At 40.7% G+C, this 12,663-nt stretch overlaps 1 protein-coding gene across 1 annotated transcript; it reads right to left on the bottom strand.

The window, feature by feature from the left end:
• Positions 1-607: 607 nt before the first annotated feature.
• Positions 608-11,622, bottom strand: LOC111586805 (uncharacterized). The gene is made up of 4 exons (XM_055016060.1): positions 11,481-11,622; positions 11,084-11,159; positions 8,852-8,956; positions 608-7,697 (listed from the first exon to the last, which is right to left on the bottom strand). The coding sequence occupies exon 4, from the start codon at positions 7,671-7,673 to the stop codon at positions 1,275-1,277; it is 6,399 nt and encodes a 2,132-aa protein (XP_054872035.1). The 5' UTR covers positions 7,674-7,697; positions 8,852-8,956; positions 11,084-11,159; positions 11,481-11,622; the 3' UTR covers positions 608-1,274.
• Positions 11,623-12,663: the final 1,041 nt, after the last annotated feature.

The raw sequence follows: 12,663 nt of genomic DNA, 5'->3' as shown, positions 1-12,663 counted from the left end.
GCAAGTTTTTTGTGCCAAATTTGAGTTTTTGTTGCAATTTCCCATTTTGTGGTAATTTTAGAATGTTTTGTGGTAATTTTGGAACTTGGTGCTCATATCAGCATGTGTGGTAGGTTGGTGGTTTTTCAGATATGGTTGATTGATTTTAGGTGGAAAAACCCAATTGACAGCTGCTTCATTCACACAAATTACTCAGAAACTAAATTATGTCATTTTATAATCAAACACAATGTTAAACTGAATAAATCTGTTGAGCCTACTTTAATATTTCAATGCATTTTCTAACCATTTACTGTGTTTTTTCTTTCATTGTAAAGCATTTTAAACTCCACTTTTCTAAGATGAAATGCAAAATAAAGCTTATTATTACAAATCAATCCCATTTCTCCTTAACAGACTGATGTATTGAAGGAATTCCTCTGAGAAGCTACTCTAATCTGTAATTAACTATTTTTCTGAGGTCTGCACCGCCTCCCACAGCCCAGTTTCAGTATTACAACTTAACAACTACAGCCTCATTGACCTTGATATCAGTTAAACTGGTGTTTAAAGACTCTTAAAGCACCAATGAGTCAACATTAAAGCCACAAAACAAACCGAGACGAGATGCTTTCAGAAGTTTATATAAAACGTAGTGTAACGGCGAGGAGCAATACAGCAGGTCAGTATTTCAAATACTGATAAATATCATCTCTATCGGGTTACAGAACAGTCAACAGTGTCACTGCGGTTTCTTCTTTTGAAGAATAAAATGACAAAATATATAAAAATCTTCAAAAGCAAGAAACAAAAACATCCTAATGACTTCGACTGAGACCAAAAGAAACAGTAAGAAAAATTGCAAAATGGGTTTTAAGAACATTTACAGACCAGAATCCTTCAAACATCTGAAATCTGAATTCAATGAACTTTAACCATCATCTGAGATTTATTAAAGTTGGAGTTTTACCCAAAAATAACCAGAAAAAAAGATGATTTCTAACAGTGGTACATAATCCGTTGAGGGTACACGTCTTTTCTGCATTTGAACTTACGACATTAAAACCAGCTGATTAATATTTCATAAACACCTGATACATCATATTTAAAAAAAAATGAAATATTGCTTTTATTGATGATTTCATCACGTCTCTTAGAAGATACAGATGTTTTTTTTAACCGCTATGATAAGATTCTGACAGATTCTCTGTGTTGAAGGCTTGTTTTTGGTCCAGGAAACAGTAGCTGGTGTTTCCTGTTCAGCCCTCATGTTTGGTTTTAACTCTTTTGGTCCGTCACGGCTCCTGTTTAACTTCAGTCTCGGTGGTTGAATCGACTCCTTCCTGCTGCTCCTCTTTGACCAGGGTGTCCTGACCGATGGTGACCATGGTGTATCCCAGAGAGGCTGCTAGCTGGAGTGGATCGATGTCTCCAGAGTTTGGAGGAACCATCCCAGAACCTTCAGGAGCTGGTGATGCAGGTGGGACGTAACACTGGACATCCTCAGCTTCATTTTTTATCTCACGGTCAGGTTCGCGCTCAGCCTTTGACTCTGTTTTGACGTCATTTTCCTCCATCATTTCTGCATAATGTGGATCAAACTCCTCCTCTTTGATCTGCAGGTTTCCAGATAGTCGACCGTCGTCCATCTGCGATGCTGTTCCAGGTTCAGTCTGAGTCACTGCGTCTTCACCACCGAACCAGGACTCATCTTTAATCTGGACGTCGTTGAGGACAAAAACCCGAGTGACGTCTGAAAAGCATAAAATTTGCTGCACTTGGTTTGCTTCGTTGGCTTTCCTCTGAGCTTCTTCCAGAGAGAAGCTCCTGTTCTGCTGTATTTGAGTGAAGTTTCTCGGTATGTTCTTGTACTCAAACGGTAACTTGAAGACTCCGTTTCCTCCCCGACGCCTTCGACTCTTCGGATCTTTGATCATGGCTTTGACTTTGGCCGCGATGTCGTAGGCAAACTGCCAGCGCCGGTAATCCTGCGAGCTCAGATCAAAGTTGTAGTTGAGGATCTCATACAGAGTGCTCTGGAAGTGTCGCGATCCTTTCCTGAATATGAAGCTGTGGATCTCCATCATTACGTTTCTGGTCAAGTGTCTCAAGTGCAGTTTCTTCTTGTCTGTTGTTTGTTTCGTCATGTCGAGGTCCAGGCCGATTTTCCTGCAGAGGGGATAACGGCGTTCGTTCCTCTCTTCGATTTGTTTCAACCTCTCGGCGTTCGCTTTCTCGCTTTCCAACGTCGCTCTTTCCTTCTTCGTTTGCATCTCCAGCTGTCTCTTCCTGAACATTTCTTTCCGATCGCTCATCTCCACGACAGGAAGCACTTTGGGTTTAGTTGCCCGCGGAGTGTATTTCGGAGAAGGCGGCTGAAGGACTTCGTCGAACCAGGCGAGCTCTCCGCCGGATGCCGCCACTCTGCTGAACCACTCGTAGGGTTTCACCGACTGGCTCTCCAGGTGCACGTTAAAGTTGTGCTCGACTATCTCGTTGACGACTCTGTTTTTTGTTCCGCTGAGTTTTTTGCAGAAGTTATAAACCTCACTCATGGCCGCCCACGTCAAGACATCTGGGTTGAGTTTTTGCTTCGGGTGGTTTTTGTCCACACACAGACTGAGTCCTACTTCCCTGCAGTTACGGTAAGAAGTCAGTAATGTCTCCTCCGCTGCTCGGAAAGTCGATTCCATCGCAGGATTTTGTGCATCAGCAGAGACGTTGGTTTGCCATTTATAATTTCTGTCTCGATAGCAGCTGGGGCAGTACAGAGTCTCCTCCTCCATGCAGCTGGAATCAGGAAGTTCGAAAGGCATCTTCTTGTGAGGGACGCTGACTCGCTTCGCGTTCATCATCACAACTTGCCTCCTCAGGTGCACTGCGAAGGCGCTACGATGCAACTCGCCGCTCAGATTTAGAATGAAGTTATAATCCACTATGTCTGTCATGAAGTCTTTGATGGCCGACTGCAGCGCTTCGGCAAAAACGTTCAGTTCCACCATGACGCCGTTGGTCAGCAGCTTTGGATCGAGGTTTTGTTTGCGTCCAGATCCAACGTAGAAATTGATGCCTAGTTTCTTACATCTGGAGAAAGAATAAAGCGGACAACGTTCTCCGTGAGGCACTGAGAGGATCTGCTGGATTCGATCGGTCCGTAACCTCCACAGCAGCGAGTTTGGGTCATTTTTTTGTTTAACGTCAGTATTCACATTTTGAGCTGTTTTTGTCTGGACAGAACCAGAACTGCACGGTTTTGCATCGAGGCTGTTCTGCTGCAGCATCTTCACGAGCACCGAGTGATCTTTTCTTATGGGCTTTGTTTTCGCGTAGGTTATACTGGTTGCTAAGTTTCTTTGCACGACTAAAGCAGGAATATAGGCAAGAATCTTTCTGAAAAGGTCAGAATCTGTAGTTTCCAAGTCGAAATCAAAGTTGTGCCTGAGGACGTCGAGACAAATCTGCTCAAATGTTCCACACAGCTGGTTTGCAAAGTCCACAACCTCGATCATCGCTCCTTTCGTTAGTTTGCCGACTTCAAGTCTGGGATTTGGTCGACTGGAGTTCACATGTAGGTTCAGACCAATGTCTTTGCAGAAGGGATACAGGTCCACGCTGCTCTGGGAATCAGGTTCAGATAAACAGTCAGGTTCGGATTCAGCCTTTGAATTTGGTTTTGACTCAGAATCAGGTTCTGTTCTAGCGTGGGAATCTGGAGTGTCTTCATGCTTCTTCATCCCTGACATGCTGCTGAGTTCAGGACGGACGCTGTTCATGCTCTGATTCAACGTAATCCCTGAAGACACTGAAACAGGAAGTCCGAAAACCTCAACTCTGACCGCATCCTTGCAGTTTTTCAGCCGTCTCAGTCTTTTCATGACTTCACATCCAAACGTATATTTTTGGTGTCTGCTTTGCAGATTCAACTCGAAGTTGTTCTCCAGAATCTCCACGATGAATTCCCTTTGAGACGAACTCATTGCTAAGGCAAATCCTGTGACTTTGTAGAGAAGAGAGTTCGTCAAATACTCACCGTTGAAGTTCCGTCTGGGCCCGAGCCCTGCGTTGAACTCCAGATCGACTTTCTTGCGCATGAAGACCGGAGAAAAGTCTTTTTCAATCAGGGCGAGGATTTCTTTCACACGGTTCGAACGCAACCTCCACATCTTACCCTCTGGTCTCAGCTCATATTCAGTCGGTACATTTGTTGGTGTCTCCGTCGGCGCTTCATCTCCCTTCAGGTCGCTTTGATCGGATTGACTCGAGTTCATTTGTGTATTTACAGCAGGTGAACCTTCAGCGGTGGACTCTGCTTTTTCAGAGATGTGAGAACTCGGGTTTTCAAAAAGATCCTCATTTTCGCTTTTCTCTGAATCAGACATTTCGTCTCCTTCCACAGGGCACATGTAGTGTTCTTCACCCTCCTCTGCCGGACGCCCTTTCAGCCTCTTACTTGCCCTTAAATGCAATTCCATTTGCCTTTTCCTGCATGTTTCCTTCTTCTCACTTGCCTGCATCTTGGATAAATCTTGCCGGTTAGTGGCAGCTGCAGGATCTCTGTGGCTGCACGGCTGAATGACGAACACCTCATTGAACCAAGACAGACTTGCGTTTAGTGCTGCAATTCTGGAGAACTGTGTCGAAGGATTGATGTCTTGGTTCTGCATGTCTATGTTGAAGTTGTGCTCGAGGACGTCGTTCACAATCTTGTGTTTGGTCCCGGACAGCTTTCTGGCAAAAATGTACACCTCCATCATCACTTTGCAAGTCAACAGATCCGGGTTGAGTTTATATTTTCGTCGCCGTCTGTCCAAACACAGGTGTAAACCGATTCTCCTGCAGTTGTTGTATTTGCTCGTTAACTTCTCCTCTGCTGGATTCTTTGTCGGTTGTTGAGTTGCAGAAACTGTGTCGGTCACAATATGTGGATGCACAGATCGGTCAGAATCTGCCGGATATCGCTTATATTTTCTATCTTGATAACATGTGGGGCAGGACGGACTCTCTTCCTCTATGAATCTGGGGTCTGGGAGATGATAAGTCATGTTCTGTCTCGGGACGGTGGATCTCGCCGACTTCAGCAACAGAATTTCTCTGAGGAGTCGCTCTGCAAAGGCACTTCGATGAAGCTCACCTTTAAAACGCAGGTGGAAGTTATACTCTATTATCTCCGCCATGAAATGTTTCGTGGCCGACTGCAGCGCTGCAGCGAAGGCGTTGACTTCCACCATGACGCCATTGGTCAGCAGCTTTGGATCAAGGTTTTTTTTGAGTCCAGATGCGACATTAAAGTTGATGCCTAATTTCTTGCATCTGGGGAAAGAATAAAGTGGACAACGTTCTCCATGAGGCACCGAGACAATCTGGTGAATACGATTGGTCCGCAGCTTCCACAGCAGGAAGTTTGGGTCATTTTGTTGTTCAATGTCCGTAGAACTGCTAACATTTTGAACTGTGTTTGCCCGGATGGAACCAGAATTGCATGGTTCTAGATCAGGGATGCCCTTGTAATCCAGTCTCATGAGCACCGACTCGTCGTTTCTTTTCGGCCTAAATTTTGCGTGGTTCACACAAGTCGCTAGGTTCCTTTCCGTAATTACAGCAGGGATGTGTGCGAGGATCTTTCTGAAAAGCTCAGAATCTACACTTTTCAAGTTGAGGTCAAAGTTGTGTCGAAGGACGTCGAGACAAATCTGCTCAAATGTTCCACAGAGCTGCTCGGCAAAGTCCGCCACTTCCATCATGGCTCCGATTGTCAGTCTATTGATGTCAAGAATGCGAATCGATCGATTGTGGATCTCGTGTAGATTCAGACCGATCTCCCTGCAGAAGGGATACAGTTCCACACTGCTCTGGGAATCAGGTTCAGACTCCAAATCAGGTTCAGATTCGGAATCGGGTTCGGATTTAGCACGTAAGTAAGGTTTCACTGCAGAATCAGGCTCAGATTCAGCCTGTGAATCAGGTTTTGATATAGAATCAGGTTCAGTTTCAGCATTTGAATCTGATTTAGATCCAGAATCAGGTTCAGTTTCAGCCTGTAAATCAGATTTCGATCCAGAATCAAGGCTAGATGTGGCATGTGAATCTGGTGTAGATCCAGAATCAGGTGTACATCCAGAATCAGGTTTACTTTGATTGTGTGAATCTGAAGCGCTCGTGGAAGCAGCTTCAGACTCCTTCTTCTTTGTCTTGCTGCTGCTCTTGCTCTGATTCACCGAATTACCCGATAAAGCTGAAAGAGGAAGTTCAAAAACCTCTCTTGAAAATCTGACGCCGTTCTCGCAGTTTTTCAGCAGTCTCACTTTGCTCATAACTTTACAACCAAACGTGAACTTCTGCCGTTTGCTGTGCAGGCCTAAGTTGAAGTTGTTCTCCAGAATGTCCACGACGAATTCCCTCTGAGACGAACTCATCGCTAAAGCAAAACGGGCCACTTTATAGAGAACAGAGTTCGTCAGAAACTCGGCACTGAGGTATCGCTCAGGTCTGAATCCAATGTTGAATTCCAGGTCAATTTTCTTGGGCCTGAAGAAGGGACAGTACTCCATGTCCAGCTCGAGGAGGATTTGTCGAACACGTTTGACTCGTAGCCTCCACATGTTGCTCTCCGTGACCATCTCCTCCTGATCCACATCCCATTTGTTTGGTCCATTTGTCAGAACGTGTTTGTGAATTTTATCTCCCTGGAGCCAGCTGACGTCGCTTCTAAAATCCAACATCTTTCTTTTTGCCACCTCCTCGAACTCGTTTGTCCCGTAGGCTCTTTTTAGGGGGTTTGACTGGAAGGAAAACAGCTCATTTTGAAACTTGGAGCTGATTTTGATGCCGGTGCTGTGAAGCTGTTTTCTCCTTTTCAGCAGCTGTGACACCAGGAAGCAAACTCGATCTTTTCCATGCTGGCTTTTGAGTTCGAGGTTAAAGTTGTGGTCCAAGACGGCGAGAATGATGGAGCGGTAAGACGCCGTCAGCACGATGGTGAAGTCCACCAGCTCCCACATCGCCGCCTTCGTCAGCAAACCTGGATCCAGAATTTGTTTCGACTCGGCATCGAAGTTCAAACCGATTGCCTCGCAACAAGGAAACCGGAAAGGAAGAACGTGCGGTTTCGGTTTCTCTACAGGCTCTGGTTTTGTATCCTCCAAGGTAACAGGAAGTGGTTCGTCCATTTCCTCTATCACTTCCTGAGAAGGTGGTTGAGAACATATGAACATATCCTCGGGGTCGCTGTCGTCCTCCACCTCCACCACTCGCATCTCCACCTGACGTCTATTTTTTTTACACTCTGGATTCGGATACGTTTCGAAAAGGGGAAAAACTTCATCCGTCGGTGGTTTCCTTCGGAGGTCTTTGAGTTTGTGCAGAAGCTGATTGGTGAAATAAATCCGCTGCTGCTCGTTTTCCAAACCCAGATGGTAATTGTTCTCCAGGATGCTCGTCGCAAAATGTCTTCTGCTCTTTTTGACAGTTTTAGCGAAGTCACAGATCTCCAGAATGACTCCGTTAGTCACTGACTGCACATCCAGTTTCTTATTTGTGGTGATTCCGACGTTAAAGTCCAAACCCATCATGTTGCTGTAATGAAACGGTTCCGGGTTTCTTGAGTACTTCTTGACATGCATGATGCGCCACTGCCAGACTGTGTTGGCATTCATCCTTTTCCTGTCGGTCGGACCACTCGTGTTCCTGTTGTCCATCTTCGGTTACGTCCTCTTTTATTCCTGCATGTAGTTCAGATGGAAAAAACAGAAATTAACAACTTATTCCCAGCTTTACATCTTTCCAAATCTATATTCATTACTCTAAATAACATTTTAGACTAAATACTAGCTTTTCACCAGAAGATTTGCAGGCTTGTCCATTTTCCCCTGATTACTGTAATCTCTTTTATTCTTCTTTTTAATTTGAATTTAACCCTCTGAAATGCAAAACTTGCATGCAGGTATGAAAAGCATCTTATCTTTTCTATCTAAACCTCAAAAATATGTCAAAATTCCAAAACTTTTCAGCCACAAACTGTACTTTGACTTTTACTTTCCTCGGGAAACCTAACCAAACCAAAGCTTAAAATAGAAATCACTTTATTCTACATGTCTCATTTAAAAATTCGCTAAAAATAAATCCTTCGCTCTAACCAGCTTCTGTGAAAAAGTAAAAATTCTGAGCTCCTCAACACAACTGAGAAGTCATGACTGACTCAGCTGAGATAAACAGCCCGGTAGCAAAAATTCAAAGAGTTTTCAGGTTAAACTGCAGGCAGTGTTTCTTAGTATCAAACCTACTGGCTCAATAAAATAAATACAGCATGGCTCAGAAACAGTGCACAGAGGAGAAAGTTGTTGGAAATCCATTCAGCATGGTGAAACATCTTTCTACTGATGATGAACTGAGTAGAGAGGAAAAGAGTGGAGAGGCTGAAAACATGGAGATATTCATCCTGAAAATGATTAAAATTTGGTCCAAAATGACCCAGATTTTGTCCAAAGTGACAAAAAATTTCAAAATAATAATAAAGAATAGTCCAAAATGGCTGAAAATTGTCCAAAATGATTGGAAAAAAAGTGTGTAAAATGACTTAAACTTGTCTAAAGGATTGAAAAAAAATGCCCAAAATGTCTCAAAATTTGTCAAAACGATTGAAATCTAAAAACGTGTTAAAAAATATCGAGAATGTTGTTTGAAACGACATCCGAATTTGTCAGAAATGGCTCAAAATTTGTCTAAAATGACTAAATATAGATCTATAATGCGAAATTTACTAGTAGCCTGGTAAATTTACTAACTTCAAAAATCAGCCTGACTCCACTCAGACTTACTGCTACCAAACAGCTAAATATATAAAACAAAAACAATACATTCTGTGTTTTAAGCTGACCTTGCAGAAGATGTTTAGTTTAAGTCTTGCTCCAACATGTCTGGTCTGAACTCTGACATCTAAGATCATCCAACTGGTGATGGACGGTGTTGATGCAGTTCAGCCCTGAAGGAAACAGTTGGAATATTTAATATCTGTAAATTCATGTTCCCATTTGTTGTAATGCTGGTTACTAAGATAAATGGCTGAAATTATACTGAACCAAGAGATATAAACTTTTTGAAGGTTTTTCTCACTCAGGCATGTTATTATTTATCCAAAGTACCATCTGGAATTAGTATCTAGATCAGGAGGGATTTAAGCTGTGTTAGATACAAATAAGTTATGAAAAAAACTAGCATTCAAGATGTAAATGCTATAGTTAGCTGAGTGTAGCTCAGTATTAATGATAGTTTTATAGTTAGTAATACACGGCACTGTGCTACTGATAAGGCTATAGTTAGCTATAGTTAGTATAGCATTATTTTATTGCTAATGCTATACTTAGCTGGATATAGCACTATGTACCTAATAACGCTACAGTTAGCATAACATTATTTTATTGCTACAGTTAGCTGGATATAGCACCATGTACCTGATTGTGTTAATGCTAATGCTACAGTTAGCCGGATATAGCACCATGTACCTAAAAAAAGTTATAGTTAGCTATAGTTAGCATAGCATTATTTTATTGCTAATGCTATAGTAAGCTGGATATAGCGCCATCTTATTTATCTTACAGGTAGCTGGATGTAGCACCATGCTAGCATTGTCAGAATTAGCAGGTTGTTGTTAACTACCATCGCTAATGGTATAGTAAATTACTTTCTTATGTGTACATTCTAATGTTATTTAGAATTGTTGGTTAGTTAGCTGGATGTAGCACCATGCTAGCATCGTCATAATTAGCAGGTTGTTGTGCTGTTAACTGCCATCGCTAATGGTATAGTAATCTACTTTCCTATGTGTACATTCTAATGTTATTTATAATGTTGGTTAGAAATAGTTAGCTGGATGTAGCACCATGCTAGTACCGTTATAATTAGCTGGTTTTTGAGATGTTAGCTACCACTGACAGACATCTAACTTTACAGTGAGATACTTTCTTTTCTGTACTTTCTAATGGTATAGTTAGCTGGACATAGTGCCATGTTACTGATAATATTACAATTAGCTATAGCTAGCATAGCACCATGTTATTGATAATGCTATGGTTAGCTATAGTTAGCATAGCACCATGTTATTGATAATGTTAGTTAGCTAGGTATAGCACCATATTATTGATATTATAGTTAGCTATAGCTAGCATAGCCCCATGTTACTGATAATGTGACATTTAGCTATAGCTAGCATAGCACCATGTTATTGACAATGTTACGGTTAGCTATGGTCAGCATAGCACCATGTTATTGATAGTGTTGCAGTTAGCTATAGCTAGCATAGCACCATATTATTAATAATGTTAGTTAGCTGGATACAGCACTACTATTGATAACGTTAGAGTTAGCTATAGTTACCATACAAATATGTTACTGAGAATATTAGAGTTAGCTAGATATAGGACTGGTATTGATAATTGTACAGTTAGCTGGATACAGCACCATATTATTGATAATGTTACAGTTAGCTATAGTTAGCATAGCACCATGTTATTGATATTATTATTGTTAGCTATAGTTAGCATAGCACCATGTTATCAATAATGTTCCAGTTAGATATAGTTAGCATAGCACCATGTTATTGATATTATTATTGTTAGCTATAGTTAGCATAGCACCATGTTATCAATAATGTTCCAGTTAGATATAGTTAGCATAGCACGATGTTATTGGTAATGTTATTTAGCTGGATATAGCACCATGTTATTGATATTATTCTAGTTAGGTATAGTTAGCATAGCACCATGTTATTGATAATGTTACAATTAGCCATAGCTAGCATAGCACCATGTTATTGTTAGCTGGATGTAGCATCATGCTAATAACACCATAAATAGCTATAGCTAGCATAGCACCATGTTACTGATACTATTATAGTTAGCTACAGTTAGCATAGCCCCATGTTATTGTTAGCTGGATGTAGCATCATGCTAATAACACCATAATTAGCTGGTTATTGTGTTGCTAGCTGCCATTATTTTACATCTATCGTTACACTGAGCTACTTCCATCCACAGACTTTCTGTTGTAGTTTAAACAAAGAACTAAAACAAATAATAAAGATTCTAATAACTTTTAAATTATTGTGAATCACCTCCAGTCTTCGTGTTTATCTTCTGCCGACAGCAACGTTTTGCTGCAATTTTCCTCCTCAGTGAGTCTGAACAGAGCTAAACAGCAGAAAGAACAAAAACATCAGATTTTAGTTTAATTAGAAGAAACAGGAAGAAAACACGAGATTATTTAAACCTCCAGCAGACTGAGGGTAGCTGTTAGCTAAACATGGACCAGAAACTCTTCATTTATTCCTATAATATTAACTTTCAGCTTCTCTCCAGCCCTGGAACAGTAAAAGTTGAGCTTCTTTCTCCCTGAACATCTAAACCTGTGAGTTAATGTGACTAAAGGCCCAAAACAAACCCGGATCCATCGGTTCTGATCAACTAGAATCATTCAGAAACATGAAGAAACACATCAGCTGATTCACTCACCGCAGCCTGAACACTCCCTCCGGCTTCTAATCACTCCTCAACACCAAACGCTGCTTCAAAACTGCGTTTTTTATGCGTTTTATGCAGAAATCGATTATTTTTAGTCGCCAGTTTGAATCAGAAACGAGCCTCCGCCACGACAGGAACTGACGTCACAAGAAAACAGCTCGGGATTTCAAAGTAAAAGTCTCAAAACGGATGGTCAACGATGAAAACATAAATCAGTTTGTTTTTCAATCAAATCCCCAAAACGAATAAATCTATTTCTTTAACATGCCCCTGCTGCTTTAAAAAAACACAAAATAGGTAAATAAAAATTACATGCACAAAAATATATTATTTGACATAAATGTGTTCAAACTGATGTGCACAAAAAACATTAAAAACTGACATAAAAGTGTAAAAAATGTATAAATAGCTGATATAAATTATTATGCAAATCATTTGTCATTTTGTGTCTTGTTTGTGTCATTTTCTTACTTTTTTGTCATTTTGTGTCTCGTTTTTGTCGTTTTCTTTTTTGTCATTTTATGTCTCGTTTTTGTCATGTTCTATTATTTGACATAAATGTGTTCAAACTGATGTAATTTTGTGCACAATAAACATTAAAAACTGATATAAAAGTGTAAAAAATGCATAAATAGCTGATATAAATTATCATGCATATAGATTTGTAAGCAAAAAGGCAGTTATAACTGATAAATTAGTATACAAAACAGGATCAAAAAATTAATATGTACAAAAATATATTAATACACACATAGACAAAATTGTTGGTACCCCTCGTTAATGAAAGAAAAACCCACGATGGTCACAGAAATAATTTGAATCTGACAAAAGTAATAATAAATAAATAAATAAATAAAAATTCTATGAAAATTAACCAATGAAAATCAGACATTGCTTTTGAACCGTGGTTCAACAGAATTATTTTTAAAAATAAACTCATGAAACAGGCCTGGACAAAAATGATGGGACCCCTAGAAAAGACTGAGAATAATGTGACCATAGGGACATGTTCAATCAAGGTGTGTCCTCTAATTAGCATCACAGGTGTCTACAAACTTGTAATCAGTCAGTCGGCCTATTTATAGGGTTACAGTAGTCACTGTGCTGTTTGGTGACATGGTGTGTACCACACTAAACATGGACCAGAGGAAGCCAAGGACAGAGTTGTCTCAGG

Source organism: Amphiprion ocellaris, chromosome 12, assembly GCF_022539595.1.
Source record: "Amphiprion ocellaris isolate individual 3 ecotype Okinawa chromosome 12, ASM2253959v1, whole genome shotgun sequence".
Classification (NCBI taxonomy): Eukaryota; Metazoa; Chordata; class Actinopteri; family Pomacentridae; genus Amphiprion; species Amphiprion ocellaris.
Note: the sequence above shows the minus strand (reverse complement) of the source record. Positions and strands in the feature narration are given on the sequence as shown.